This window comes from Aethalodelphis obliquidens, unplaced genomic scaffold (genome assembly GCF_003676395.1).
Source record: "Aethalodelphis obliquidens isolate GAN/ISIS:26980383/991018 unplaced genomic scaffold, ASM367639v1 scaffold4, whole genome shotgun sequence".
NCBI lineage: Eukaryota > Metazoa > Chordata > Mammalia > Artiodactyla > Delphinidae > Aethalodelphis > Aethalodelphis obliquidens.
This window is the reverse complement of record NW_020837948.1, coordinates 61,870,630-61,885,841: the sequence shown is the minus strand read 5'-3', so window position 1 is coordinate 61,885,841 and position 15,212 is coordinate 61,870,630. Positions and strand designations below refer to the sequence as shown.

General features: G+C 36.7%; 1 protein-coding gene across 10 annotated transcripts in view; it reads left to right on the top strand.

Moving 5' to 3' along the window:
• Window positions 1-3,556: 3,556 nt before the first annotated feature.
• Window positions 3,557-15,212, top strand: part of LOC113617449 (general transcription factor IIH subunit 2) — a 65,656-nt gene continuing 54,000 nt past the window's right edge. For 3 of the 10 annotated variants that reach the window (XR_003431658.1, XM_027100912.1, XM_027100911.1), the window contains exons 1-10: window positions 3,602-6,290; window positions 6,925-7,002; window positions 7,326-7,362; window positions 7,588-7,674; window positions 8,707-8,757; window positions 9,075-9,129; window positions 12,747-12,852; window positions 14,086-14,176; window positions 14,342-14,429; window positions 14,934-15,041. Coding sequence is in view for 9 of the 10 variants with exons in the window: in XM_027100912.1 (XP_026956713.1) it covers window positions 6,235-6,290; window positions 6,925-7,002; window positions 7,326-7,362; window positions 7,588-7,674; window positions 8,707-8,757; window positions 9,075-9,129; window positions 12,747-12,852; window positions 14,086-14,176; window positions 14,342-14,429; window positions 14,934-15,041 (757 nt within the window). In the remaining variant the exon portion in view is untranslated. The other 7 variants (XM_027100905.1, XM_027100904.1, XM_027100902.1 and 4 more) reach the window with 5 other exon arrangements.

Here is a 15,212-nt window from a genome sequence, read left to right as displayed (position 1 = left end):
CCAAGTGGTAAGGACTCTCTTGAGCAACTTAATTGATTTTTATATGTCTTAAAATTTAAACTGAAGTCAGCACACTTAGTTTATGAAGGCAAGTTTGCCAGTGTTGTGACTGAACAAAACCATTCAGCTAAATGCAGAAAGTCAAATAGCATGAGTTTGTGCTGTAAAATTGTGCCATAAAATTGAACTTTGAAAGTTAAAAAAATCATTTTTCAAATGTACTTACACACATTTGATCTCTGAGCCAGGATCAGGGTGGTTCTTTTGGTGGTGGTGGTGGGGGCTTTTTTTTTTTTTGTCTGTGCCATGCGGCTTATGGGGTCTTAGTTTCCTGACCAGGGATCGAACCCGTGCCCCCTGCAGTGGAAGTGTGGAGTCCTAGCCACTGGACTGCCAGGGAATTCCCCTGGGGGGTTGGCATTAACCATCGGGACATAACTTTGAAAAACCACTCAGGCAGTTTTCTAGTCTGGAAAATAGAGATTTAGATTAGATTTAAGAGGTCTCTTCCATCTCTGACCTCCTGTGGTTGTGTTTGCATTCTGCTTTCTGCTATTAACCATTGTTCCAAAGATTTTGTTGAAAAAGCATGTGGTTCGGGATTTCCGTGGTGGTGCAGTGGTTAAGAATCCACCTGCTAATGCAGGGGACACGGATTTGATCCCTGGTCCAGGAAGATCCCACATGCCGCGGAGCAACTAAGCCCGTGTGCCACTACTGAGCCTGCGCTCTAGAGTCCATGAGCCACAACTACTGAGTCCAAGTGCCACAACTACTGAAGCCCATGCACCTAGAGCCTGTGCTCTGTGACAAGAGAAGCCACTGCAATGAGAAACCCATGCACTGCAAAGAAGAGTAGCCCCTGCTCGCCGCAACTAGAGAAAGCCTGCATGCAGCAACGAAGACGCAATGCAGCCAAATAAATTAATAAATTAAATAAATTAAATAAATATGGCCAGTTATACCTACTTTCCAAAGCCAAATGGTGAAAACAAGTTTTTAAAAGCAAACTGGGTTTTAAAAGTACATGTATCATCCCAATCCCATATGTTTGGTGTGTGCTGGGTACAGCTTTATGGTGTAAATTCTTTTTAGTTTTAGGCAGATAATTCCCTTATGTTTGGCATTGTGATAACTCATAGATAATGAACAAATGCTTGAACAGATAGTATAGAGTTTACATATCAAGTTAAAGATTATCAGATACTCTTATAGGCAATTCTGGAGGGTTTTAATGAAGGCTCGAATGATTGAGGTTCCATCTAAAGGTATTGCAATAGGCAAGCTCATCTCTCCCAGTCTGAGAAGTTGTACACTTTGAATTTCGGCTTGATTCCACTGGCTGAGCTGTTTGTGAATTTCCTAACTCTCTGGATTGTGTCCAGCCACCCATGGGCAGAGAACAGATTGTTCCATTCTTTATAGTTGTTGCTTAGTTTTACAAATTGAAACGTTTGACTAGGTTATATCATTTCTTTATTCTACCACTTTGTAAGCAATTAAAATATTGTGTTGGTCATAATAATGGCAAAAGATCACCATGGATTTATGCATTTTTGTTTTGTTTTGCCTTAGTACCATTCCTACTTGACTCAAGATCTGAGACATATATTCAGAGGAGAGTTGGGAAAAGCTTGAATGATTCGGCCTCCAGTCCACAGATATGCTTTAATTTAAATTCATTGGGGAGTCCTCTGTCCTTTTTCTGTTTTTCCACAAAGTCTTCCCAGACAGGTGGATAGTAAACATAAATGAGAAACTTGGGGCTTGGGGTTGTAGCTGTTTGTTCTGTAGGTGTGAGTCCTGTCTTGGAACAGAATGGCTAATCAGAACAGAAGGAAAGAAAAGTGGGTTTCTGGAAGGAAGGGAGGGAGGAAGAGGGGATACTAGGAAGGAAGTAAAAGGAAAAAGGGTGGAGTTTGTGTGTGAGTCCTGTAAAGGAGTCAAAGATGTAGGGGAGGCAAAAATGGAAGCCAACTGGCACTGGGAATCAGCAATGCTAATTTCCCCTCCTCACCTTGCAAAGACAACATCAGAACTAAACAGTGAGACCTTGTCTTCTGGGGAGAAATAAAAGGACCTGGTTATGGAGTTGCGAAGATGTGATGTGCAAGCCCTGTAGGGTAGGTGGAAATAATCCCATCTTATAGATCAGACTTGGGTTGTGACTTGCTTCAGGTCACCCAGCTAGTGTGGCAGAGCCTGATTTTTAATTCAGGTCTGTTCTTTCCACTACTGTGCAGGATGGCTTCTGTTTATGTTTTTGAGGGGGAAGAATACATGGAAAGATTTTAGTACCAACAAAACAATATAGGCAACAGAGGGGAAGCGTGCGATGATGGGGAACCAGAGAGGTTCTGGCAGATCCTTTCTCCTTTTCCTGGGCATAATCCTTTTCTGAGGCTCTGCGGTGCCTTGCCTCTCCATTTCTCAGGTATGGGAAATGCTAGTAATTCTGTGTGTATTAGCAGATATCTCAAACAACTTGTTCAAAATTGAACTGATCTTACCAACCCCCCACCCTCTCAGTAATTGCAACTCCAGCCTCTCAGCTGCTCAGCAACAAACTTTGGAGTCACTGATTTTTTTTTCATGACAAACATCCAGTCTATTGACAAGATTGAGAATCCAGCCGTTTTTCACTAGCTGCACTGCCATACTATGCTAGTCCAAGCCATCATCATCCCTTCAAAGTTCTGACAGTGCTTCGAGACCCGCACTTCTGATTTCAGTTGCCACCACTCATCCCCTGCTTGCCCATACCGTCGCTCAAACACAGCAATGTGCTTCCACCCCAGGGGCCTTTGTACTTGCAGCTCCCTTTCCCTGCAGAAATCTTTCCCTAAGTATCAGCACGGTTAACTCCCTCCCTCATTCTGGTCATGGTTCGACTGTCTTCTTGGCATGCGGGATCTTATTTCCCCCACCAGGGGTCGAACCTGTGAACCCTGCAGTGAAAGTCTTAACCACCGGACCACCAGGGAAGTCCCCTGACCACCTATTTTAAACCACACACTTTCCCCCTTCCATGCTTAATTTTTCTCTATGGCACAATCACCATTTGATACAGTATGTTTTTCTTCATAACTGTCATGAGGGCAAGGATTTTTGTCAGTTTTTCATCTCTATTTCCTCAGTGCTTAGAAATGTACCAGGCCCCAAATAGGTGCTCAATAAATATTTGTGTCATTTAGCAGGAGCAGCAGAGCAGTCCGGGAAAACCGCTGCACAGCAAGCTGGCTCAGCTGAGGCTACTGATGTGGTCAGAGTCCTTCACGCTAACCTTTTGTAAATAATAAAATCAATTCTCAGATGCCGGATGGACGGCTACCAGGCCTCCAACTTTTCAAGAGCGAATGGCCACCACTCTTCCCGCCTCCTTGCGAAGAGCTGGAAGGAAGCAGGACGTCCCTCCTCGCGAAGTCAACAAGGTTGCTCCGGCCTGCGAGCGCCGCGCTCCGGCCACCACCGCTCCCAGCAGCCGGAACGTTTGCGCGTCGCCACCGTGCGCGGCGGAAGGACTTCGGCGGCGCCCTCAGAGCAAATTGTGCAGAGCTTCCGGCAGAGCGGCCCTCAGCAGGACAGGTGAGGCCGCGGTAAAGGTTTGCATGGAGCCGAGGCGTGGATCCGAGGCCTGGGAAGTGTGGCAGCGGGAGGGGCTGCACGGCTGGAAGCGGGGATTGAATGGCCCAGAACCGCCTCGCAGGGAATGAGGATGTGTGGATGGGGGAGGAGGGCAAATTCCGTCTAGGGAGCTGCATAGAAGCATCTGGGGCAGCAGTGTGGAGAGTGGCTCTCCTGCCCTAAGGCAGGGCGCGAGTTTGGGGACTTGTGGTCCTGGGTTCTAGCTCGTCACCAGCCTCCAGCTGTGTGGCCTCAATAGAGTTACCAGCCTCTGACCCTTGAGTTCCACACCTGAAAAGCAGGACAGTTATCACCCTTGCCTGTCGCACAGCGCTTGGCAGGGTTAGGTGTGAGGGAAGGCTTCATAAATTGCGATGTGTGGTGCAGATCTCATCTGTTTACGTGTAGCTTTCTGAGCTCATGTGAAGGAATCATACCACCAGGCTTCCCCAGGGGGAAGTGGCTTTCCTGGGGTTGGATTCCCAGCGATATTTGTAAGAAGATGGAATATTGGGCAGTCATAGGCAGTTGGAGATGCTGACCTAAGAGGTTACCAAGTACATTTTCCTCCAGGTTGCATAAATCCCTTCTCTATTAACTGCATGCATTGTAAACATCCAGCTTCCCTTTGAACATCTGCAGTTATGGGGATCTTAATATCTCTGTCCTATCCCTGTAATTTCCCATTGCAGACAGTTCGAATTAAGAAGTCCTTGTATGCAGTGAGCCAGAGGTGGTCCTGCTTGCAGCTTCTGCTCATATAGTTCTCACTTTGTTTCTGAACTTTCAGAGAATTAAAAGTAATAAAATAAAAATAAAATACAGTTTAAATATTGATGTGATGGATGGCAGTAGCCACCTCTTTAAGAATTTAAGCTTTTGATTTTTGACATTCATGATAAATACAAAAACACCTCCATGGAAGATCAAAATGTTCAATTTAGTCACTGTATGCTGTGTTACTACACTCATCATTAAACCTACAAGGCACCAACATGGTGTGTTGAAATAGCACTGATGTCAGAATTAATGCACTTCTTGTTATTTCAGGATACTAAAGTGGATCACCTGATATCCTGAAACAAATGAATCTCTTCCAGCACCAGGGAGTGGCTTGTTAATTCAGTGAGAGACACACAGAACTTTAGCAAATAATATGTAATTGTAGCAGGTGCCAGAGAAAGCGGTGATGCCATAAAAGCAGTCTTAAATTTGTCAATAGGTTTTAATTCCAGAAGTCCATTTATAAAAATCGATATATATTTAGATTTTTAAGTATATTTTTCTATAGGAAAAATGAAATAAATGAGGTTGAGGTCTTGGTTATTGTCCTCATCACAAAAATTAATCTTTGCCCCTGCCAATGATGGGATTTGTTTTGTCCTTAATGTCTTGGCACTTAGGATTCCTTTGATCTTTCATCTATGGTAGAAGGAAGTTGAAAGTGAGAATGTAGAATGGGGAGGGAGATTCCATTGGGGAGGGTGGAGGTGTGGATGTGACAGGGGTGTTTATTACTTGGTTATGGTTAATAGAGTACTCCCAACACCAATTTTATTCCTGATTATTATTTTTTCAAATCCTATGATCTTTTTTTCTAAAATAACATGTGAAATCCAGACAAAACAAAATGCAAATGTTTTAAATTTTTAACTTTGAAATAATTTTAGATTTACAGAAAAGTTGCAAAAACAGAAAAGTACAGAGTTTCCATATAGCTTCCCTCTTGAGACAGCCTGAGCTAATGTATAAAGTTCCTTTCCAAATGCTTACTAAAATTATTTAAATAATAATGAAATTATTAAATAATTAAATAAAATTTAAAATAAATTAGTTGAGATCAAAATCAAGGTGGGGTATCCCTGATTATTAAAGAAATACATGTTCATATTGAAAATATGAAAATACAGAAAAGAATAAAGAAGCAAAAAACCAATCATCCTTAATCGTAACATCCATCAAAACCATTTGTCCTATTTATTGAATTACTAAATATTTCCTTTTTCTTTTAATAGTTGGGGTTATAGTGTAGGTTTAATATTGTATTTTTTTAAAAAATTATGAGCCATAAGCATTTATCATTTATGAATAATAATAAATTTCATTTAAAAACTTGATTATGAGAAAATTCACACAAACCCAAAGGTAGAAGGATAGTACAGTGAATCGCCATGTATTCAGCACTCAGCTATAATAAGCAGCAGTTGTGGCTCATGTTTCATCTACACCTGTACCCACTTCTCATAATTCTATGGTTCTGTCCTATGACACATCTTTAATACATTTTTGGTTTTTTTTTAATTGTAAAGAGATGCTTATTTGTGGTGGTGCCAAATTTGTGCATAATTATTCGTATTCTTTCTTGGAGATGGGAAAAGAGTTCCATGAAGATTTCAAAGTATTTTTCAGTCAGCTACAATTATTGAATAAATTGCAAAAAATAAGATGATTTTGCATTCTGAGTTTTTTTTTTACTTTGTATGTTTACTTCCTGCTCTTTACTTTTCAGATTTAATTGTATGCATTTGGTGACAAACACCTTTAATCAATTCACAATCTAATGATTTTTTTTTTACAGAATATTGAATAATACAATACAGTAAGAAAAAAATGGATGAAGAGCCTGAAAGAACTAAGCGATGGGAAGGAGGCTATGAAAGAACATGGTAAGTAGGGCATTATTACTTTCCCTTCCCTTTTAGATGTTGTTTTGAGTTTTGTTTTTGTTTTTACAACGTTTTTGAAGTATATTTTACACATGTTAACATTCACCTGTTTCTTATGTATAATTCAATGATTTTTAGAAAATTTACTGGATTGTGCATTCATCAACATAAATCAGTTTTAGAACATTTTTACCACCCCAGTAATATCCCTCATGTCCATTTACAATTAATTCCATGTCCACCTCCAGTCCTAGGCAACTACTGTGTGCTTTCTGTTTCTCTAGATTTGCCCTTTCTGGACATTTCATGTAAATGTAATCATATAATATGTGGTCAGTTGTGTCTGACTTCTTTAACTGAACATACTGTTTTCAAGTTCATCCATGTTGTTGCATGAATCAGTAATTCATTCCTTTTTATTGCTGAATAGTATTCTGTTAATATGTTTATGCCATGTTTTTATTCATCCTTTCACCATTTGATGGACATTTAGATTGTTTATAATTTTTGGCTGTTATGAATAATGCAGCTGTGAACATTCAGGTGCAAATCTTCGTGTGGACATATGTTTTCATTTCTCTTGGGTTGATAAAATTTTAGCTTATCTTTTCAAACAAGTAATTATTGCTTACAGGGAGATTCTTAAAGAAGATGAATCAGGATCACTTAAAGCTACAATAGAAGACATTCTCTTCAAAGCAAAGAGAAAAAGGTAGGTAAACTTTGTGTGTGTTACAAAAGGTAAAATATATTCCTTTAGGTGTTTCTGTCCACTTATGGCCACTCCTTGGTACTTCATTTGAGCTGTGTTTCAGGGAAACTGACTTGTAGCCTTCTAAATAGGGGGAAGGAGCCAGCAACCTAGAGTCTCATCAGGGAAATTGATCTTCAGCGACTGTTCAAAATGCCCATAATTATATGCATCCATAAGTTAATAATTTATTTCACTAAAAAAATGCAGGTTAGTTGAAAAGTTGTAATGATTTTTCAGGTAGTAGATGGTATTCCATTAAAATGTTTGCATAATTTTAACAGGGTATTTGAGCACCATGGACAAGTTCGACTTGGAATGGTATGTTATTCTTTTTTCCTTTTCTGGTACAGGACTAGTTTGAGTTAGAGAAACATTCTGGCTTAATAGAATAAACAACAGTAAAACAAACTTTTTAAGGGAATATATTAAAAATATATGTGTAGGATATGTGAATACTAAATGACATTTTTAGTTATTGATCAAAAATGTATTTGAAAATTGTTCTTATTTGTGTGTTTTGTTTTGGGGGATTTTTTTTGGTAGATGCGCCATCTTTATGTGGTAGTAGATGGATCAAGAACAATGGAAGACCAGGATTTAAAGCCAAATAGACTGACATGTACTTTAAAGGTATACTAAAATTATTCTGATTTATACTACATGTGAGGAAGGATGCTGAATTCTGTAAAAGAAATGGTTTTAAAGAAAGCAATTTTTTTTTTTGAGCTAATACAAACTATAGCTAAGTAGAAGTGCTACCCGATCATTTACAGAAATGGTATACCAAAATAGCTAATTATTTATGCCCTTAATTCCACTCCGTGTTAGGATCTTGCTTTGTCAGTTATCCCTTTCTTTATTGAATCTTCATTCTCCTTTGACTTACTTGAATCAATCTCCTCAGCTTATAAACACATTCAGATTATTCCTAATTTATTAAAACCCATGCTCAATTTTGCTTATTCTCCTGTTTGTCTTTATTGGATCTTTTCCTTGTTTAGATTGTTTCTGTCTTATATGTCCAAATGATTCCATCTTTTAAGGCCTAGCTCAAACCTATCTCATCACTTACTGTTTCAAATTCAGGTTTATTTAATATTTTAATTTTTATTTATTTAATATTTCAAAATTTATTATTTTTTATTTATTTAATATTTTTACTTCTGAACATTTTTTGAAAATCTATAAACTTAAAAATCATTAGAAACAATGCTTCATAAATAGATTTCACAGGGACTTCCCTGGTGGTGCAGTGGTTAAGAATCCACCTGCCAATGCAGGGGACACAGGTTCAGTCCCTGGTCCAGGAAGATCCCACATGCTGTGGAGCAACAAAATTTGTGCGCCACAACTACTGAAGCCTGCACTCTAGAGCCTGCGAGCCACAACTACTGAAGCCCGCGTGCCACAACTACTGAAGCCCACGTGCCTAGAGCCTGTGCTCCACAACAAGAGAAGCCATCACAATGAGAAGCCTGTGCACTGCAACAAAGAGTAGCCCCTGCTCGCTGCAACTAGAGAAACCCCACGTGCAGCAATGAAGACCCAACGCAGCCAAAAACAAATAAGTTAATTTAAAAAAAAAAAGATTGCACAAAACCTGTTTTCTGTGGTTGTTGTTTTGCCCTTATCTAGTATTTCCTTTTTGTTTTCTTTGAACAGTTGTTGGAATACTTCGTAGAGGAATATTTTGATCAAAATCCTATTAGTCAGGTATGTAGATAAGTGATATAATTCAGAATTAGCATCCTGATATTATTGCCAAATATAATTTATTTTTTAAAACATTGTACATATATTCTATTGGTGATTAAGTGATTCAGATCGTGTATAAGTTTCTGGGACACTTAGCAATGAAAAGCAAGACAACTCTAGAAGTTAATGTACAGTGAACACATAGCTCAGCTTATATCAGAAGTTTCTCATGTTACTTATTCCTTTTGTAATTAGTCATTTATTTTAGTTACGTACATTCTTATCAAGAAGAAATAATTTGTTAAATTAATAATCATTTTTGTTTTTATTTTGAGATTGGAATAATTGTAACAAAGAGTAAAAGAGCTGAAAAACTGACTGAACTCTCAGGTATGCATAAAATTACCTTTATAGCACTCAAGGACTTGGCTTTATTTACCCAACCTTGTAACACTGTTTGTAAGGTTGCCTAATAAGTAAAATGAAACCTTTCTGCAGGCTCTTTAGGTAAAACACTTAAAAAACCCTCTATTAAACTCTTGGTCTCTAAAATGACCTGTTTTTTTGTTTTGTTTTGTTTTGTTGCCCATGCGGCATGAGGGATCTTAGTTCCCCAACCAGGGATCAAACCCGTGTCCCCTGCAATGGAAGCGCAGAGTCTTAACCACTGGACTGCCAGGGAAGTCCCTAAAATGACCTGTTTTAAATTCAATTCTGTTTTTTCATTTGTTTTTTTTTTAAAATTGAGTTCTGCACAGTCGTGAATAGTATTATAATGAATGTAAATGTGTTTATTCTTATCCTGAAAGCATTAAGATAAAATTATTTTAACCATTCAGAATTAATCTTAAAATTAATTTTTTAAAGGTAAACCTCTAAAGAACAAAGAGTATAAAAATTGAATTGTAGTCGTTAGTGATTAGATTTTCTGCTTGCATGACATGCCTAACTGAATTTTATTCTCTTAAGAGATAATAATGGCAGATTTTATTTGCTTTGGTATATGTGCCATTGCAAACTTACATCACTAATTCTATTTTATTTTCTGTAAAATACACTGTCCCTTAAATGTGGTTCTCAACCTTTCATCCTCACCAATACACATAAAATTGACACACTTCCATCATTAGTAATTTTTCATTATAGCAGTAAGTAGTGAAGTGTATGTTAGCCTGGGGTCATCCAGGAAACTCAGTTGGAAGTAATCCAGAAAATCACAAACTAGCTTAAGGGCAGAGGGGAAATTACTGGCTCATGTTGAAAGGTGGGCTGACTTCACATATAGTTGTTTCTGTCTGGCTTCATTCTCTGATAGGTTTTCTGAGAGGTGAAAAGATGTCTATTAATAGCCCAAGTCTACATGACCCTCCTAGTCCGTAGCCTCAGCACAGGTTCCAAAGAGGACTCTTATTGATTCTGATTATGATCTGCGCATCCATGAGCCGTCAAAGTAGCCAAGGGAATGAAGTATTTTGTTGGTAGGCCTGGATTACATGTCTGTGTCTGGAGTAGGTTAGAAGCAGGGTAAGTTCCATTTGAACCACGTAGTCTAAACTGGATTCTTATACAGTGAAGGAAGGATGGTTCCCCTAAGAAAAGGATGTAGGGCCGACCCTCTTGCGTGCCCCCTACCCCAAGTTAATAGTAATATTCTATGGGTGCACAGAGATGAAAAATCCTCTGGTGATTCTTATAGGCCTCTTGAAAGTACCCTCTCTTCCTCTGAACAGAATCACTGCTATAAACCACACTGACAGTAACGTAAGTATGCTTTTTTCTATACTCATAACACAGTAGGAGATAAAAGTTTTTTTGTATGTTATGGTAGAAAGAAAAGTGGATAGAGAGCCAGAAGATTTTGAGTGTTGGTCCTGCCACTGCGTAGGCATATGTCTTTGGGCAAATCACTTAACTTATTAGATTTGTTTCTCAGTTATGAAATGAAGGAATTAGACTTAGGTACTTTTCATTTCTAAAATTTTATGATTCCAAGAATAAATACTTGCAGTATATAGCTGACCCTTGAACAACTTGAGAATTAGGAATGCTGACCCTCTGCACAGTTGAAAATCTGCATATAACTTTACAGTCGGTGCTCTGTTTCAGTGGTTCCACCTCCGTGAGTTCAACCAACTGCAGATCATGTAGTACTGTAGCACATACTTAGTGAAAAAAAATCTGCATATAAGTAGACCCACATAATTCAAACACTTACTGTTCAAGGGTCCACTGTATATTAACTATGGCAAATGGTTAATATTTTAAAGCTTATTCAAATAAATAAGAACACCAAGAAGCTCCAAGTAGATGTATGGGCAAAGAAGATAAACAGTGCATGCCAGAAAAAAAGAGGAATTAAATAACTATTAAAAAAGAAAGTTTAGCCAAACTAGTGTTAAAAAAAAAAAAAAGCCCACTCAACAACATTTTACATATTTTAAATGACCAAAATGAAGTTTCAAAAGCAATATATGGCTTGCTGAACCATGGAGAAACTGGTACTTATAATGCTGATAGTCTGGTTAATTTGTTTAACATTTTCTGGAAAAGAGCCATAAAAATGTTCCTTGGAGGACTTCCCTGGTGGTCCTGTGGTTAGGACTCCGTACTTTCATTGCTGAGGGCACGGGTTCAATCCCTGGTCGGGGAACTAAGATCCCGCAAGCCGTGTGGCACGGCCAAGAGGGAAAAAAAAAGGTATTAAAAAAAATATTCCTTGGAGTATACTTAGGAAATGTTATGAAAGAAGAAAAAGCCTCACTCTACAAATATACTGTCTGCAGTGGTATGTATTGGGTTGGCCAGAAAGTTCGTTCGGGGTTTTCCGATGATGTTACAGAAAAACCTGAACGAACTCTGGCCAACTCACTGTAATAGTGACAAATTGGAAATTAAATGTTCAGTGGTATGAAGGTAGTTTGCTATATGATAAACTCGATGTTTCATTGTTGTTAATTAATATGAAAACAATGTTGAAATAGGAGGAAATGTCTGAAGAATACCATATTTTATTGAATCTCAGATTCTGTCATTTGTAAGATACCTTTATTTTATGAGCCATCAAGAAGGAAACACTCTAGCAATTAACCTTTGATACAACGTCAAATGACATGTGAATTGTTCATACCAGCTTCTTGGTGGTTTGACCTGCCTGTCAAGTATTCTAAAGAATTTGGCAGTTTTTCTTCCCTTCATTTGTATTGCTTAGCATGAGACAGACAGTCTTTTCAGATGTTATTTCAATAACAACGTAACACAGTTTTGTCTCTTTGTGGAAATCCTCTTTCTTGGGTCTTATAAAGTGCTTGTTTTTTACCCCTGAAGAAAAAAATGGAATTGCAGGCATTCTATCAATGAGTTTTTGCTTCACCAATAACAAATTTACACCTCACTGTTCTGTTCCATGCCTTTCTACATAAAAATATAACCGTCTGTATTAGCCTTTCTAAAAACACTTTAAATCGCAGTTAAACTCAACGTGAACAACACAAACAATGCACATGATACAGTTGAAGCAGCAACACATCAACAGCATTCATAGGTTCGCACATGAGCAGGCAGTGACAGCTGTGTCACAAACGCTGCCTGGCTGCCAGTGATTGTAAGACACATCGTGATTTCAGAGATGTTAAAATGTGAACATATATTAGTATTAAAAATGATGAAATAGGAAATATTAAGAGTAAAAATATATGCACTCTAGGTTAATATTATTAAAATGTGTGCTAATAGACAGATTATTTGTATTCTGTTTTTCCAGTACGAGTGAGACTATGTAACAAAACATTTCTGATGAAAGTGCAACTTGCTGATAAGAACCTGCTATATAAAAAATAAATAAAATAAAATTCAAAAATTCAAAAAAAATTGCAACTTGCTAAAAATGTAAATCAAAGGGATTCTGTTGTTTAACATCATAGATATGTAAATTTGGGAGAAAGGTAAATTTATATAAAGTATATATAGATTATTTTTATTAAAAGTAGATTATTCCATTTCTATTTTAGGAAACTCAAGGAAACACATAATATCTTTGAAGAAAGCTGTAGATATGACTTGCCATGGAGAGCCATCTCTTTATAACTCCTTAAGCATGGCTATGCAGACTCTAAAGTTAGTATTTTACACTTATTGTTTATAATTTATTTCAAAGTTTTTTGAATGAGTTAAGTTGAAACGATAATATGTTAATATGCGTCTCCATAAACCCAGCTGTAATGAAATCATTATTGAAAGAAATATGTAATGTCATTTATAATGTTTAGTATGGTGTTGGTAAGTAATTTTTATTTTACATTTTAGTTGCTGAGGTATATCCTTAAAGGTTTTAGAAAAATATAATTAAAGCTGTAGTAATATTAGTAGTACAAAAGAAATATAAAAAATATTTTATTGAAAATTGATTGTATGTGGAATTTAATGTGGTATAATAACTGAGTTTGTTGTACATTGGTTTTTATTAATTTATTTTGTAATACATCTATAAATTAATAGCACTTTTCTAGCAAGTTTAACTATGTGGAATATAGTTAAAGCCCCAAAGAAAGTATTCAATATATTTAAAGCTTATATATTTTATCCCTGGATAGTCTGTCCTGACTCAGATTTTTATACCTTTATATGGTACTTTTTAGTTTTGAAGTAGATGAGAAGGAGGTAACACACATAGTGAAGGTAGGCACAACAGCAGCATCCACAAGTGAAAGCTGAGCCTAACAATGAAAATATAAGCAGGAAAGCTATAAATAATTGATAAAGTTGCTCCAAAAAGCATAGAAATATCTATTTGTTATAGAGGAGAACAGTTCATCACATCTTAAAATCCCGTAAACCATCATTGCATTAAATGGTACACAAACATTACTGTTTATGAATATTATGACTGAATCAACATGAGATTAAATTGTCTTTAAAAAAGAAGTATATTACTATTTTCAAGCCACACATATGCACCTTAAAGTTGATTCCTGTGGTATTGTCACACTTTCCAATGTACACTTTAGACTTTGTATGAAACAAATCTATTAGAATGTAAGCTTCATGACGTCAGGAACCTTGTTGGTCTTGTTTATCACTTTATCCCCAGAACTTAAAAGAGTATTCAAGAAATGTTTATTGAATGAATAAGTGAATCAAGGAATTTTTTTTAAGTGTGTAGCTAATTTTAGAAAAATTGGCATTAAGGTTTTTAGAGTATACTCACAATTCATTCCTTTGTAATGTTGAAATAAATGGGGTTATTCTGCAGTCTAAGTGTGTAAACCATGGGTACTGTTGTTTCTGAGTTAAGTTTTTTATTAGTGTAATTTGTTATACCTAATTGGAGTGGTTTTTATCTTTCTTTAGACACATGCCCGGACATACAAGTAGAGAAGTCCTAATCATCTTTAGCAGTCTCACAACCTGTGATCCATCTAATATCTATGACCTAATCAAGGTAGAACCAATAATTTCTTCATAATCAAAATCAAAGTTACAACTCTAAAGAGAATTCTATAGTGAATTTATTACTAGTTTTCAGAACATTCTATTTTTCAAACACATTAATTATTCACTTTTTTTTCTTCCCTCAAAACTCACCATTTACTTGGATTTTACGAAGACCCTAAAGGCAGCTAAAATTAGAGTGTCTGTTATTGGATTGTCTGCAGAGGTTCGGGTTTGCACTGTGCTTGCTCGTGAAACTGGTGGTATATATCTAGAATCTTCAGTATTTACTCATAATTACTATGTAAAGTAACAGTCTATTAATTAGGATGTTTTTATATGTTTTTTTAAGCTGCTAAACTTAAATCAGTTCATGTGCTGAAGTCCAAAATATGGGTAGTTACATTAAATATATTACCAATTCTATAAGATATCATCTCAGAATGCGAGGAATTTTCAGTAGTTATGTCAGTGTTCAGAGGAAGCATTGTAACTCTTGAAAAGCTAGAAATTTTACTATATTAATACTTAGTGAAGAACTTGTAACTTGGCTTTAATTAAATTGTAATTACAGTTATTCCTAGAGAAGTCAATTTAGAGATGTTATTTAAATAAAGTTTTTGAAAAATGATAATTTAACTTAAGAACTTACTTTGAAAATGAACATTTTCAGATGGTAAAACTTTTACAGAATTATATAGAAATTACAGTTCATTCTTATGTCTGGAAAGCTGTTGTTTCTTCTCTTTTACTTCTCGTCTTGTTAGGCACATACCATGTTATTTTAGATGAAAGCCATTACAAAGAATTGCTGACACATCATGTTAGTCCTCCTCCTGCTAGCTCAAGCTCTGAATGCTCACTTATTCGTATGGGTAAGTATTTATTTTGTGTTATTTAATTAATTAATTTTTATTTTTAATTTTCTTTTTGGCCGCACCACTTGCAGGATCTTAAATAGTTCCCCAACCTGGGGTTGAACCCGGGCCACTGCAGTGAAAGTGCCAAGTCCTAACCACTGGACCGCCAGGGAATTCCCTGTTTTG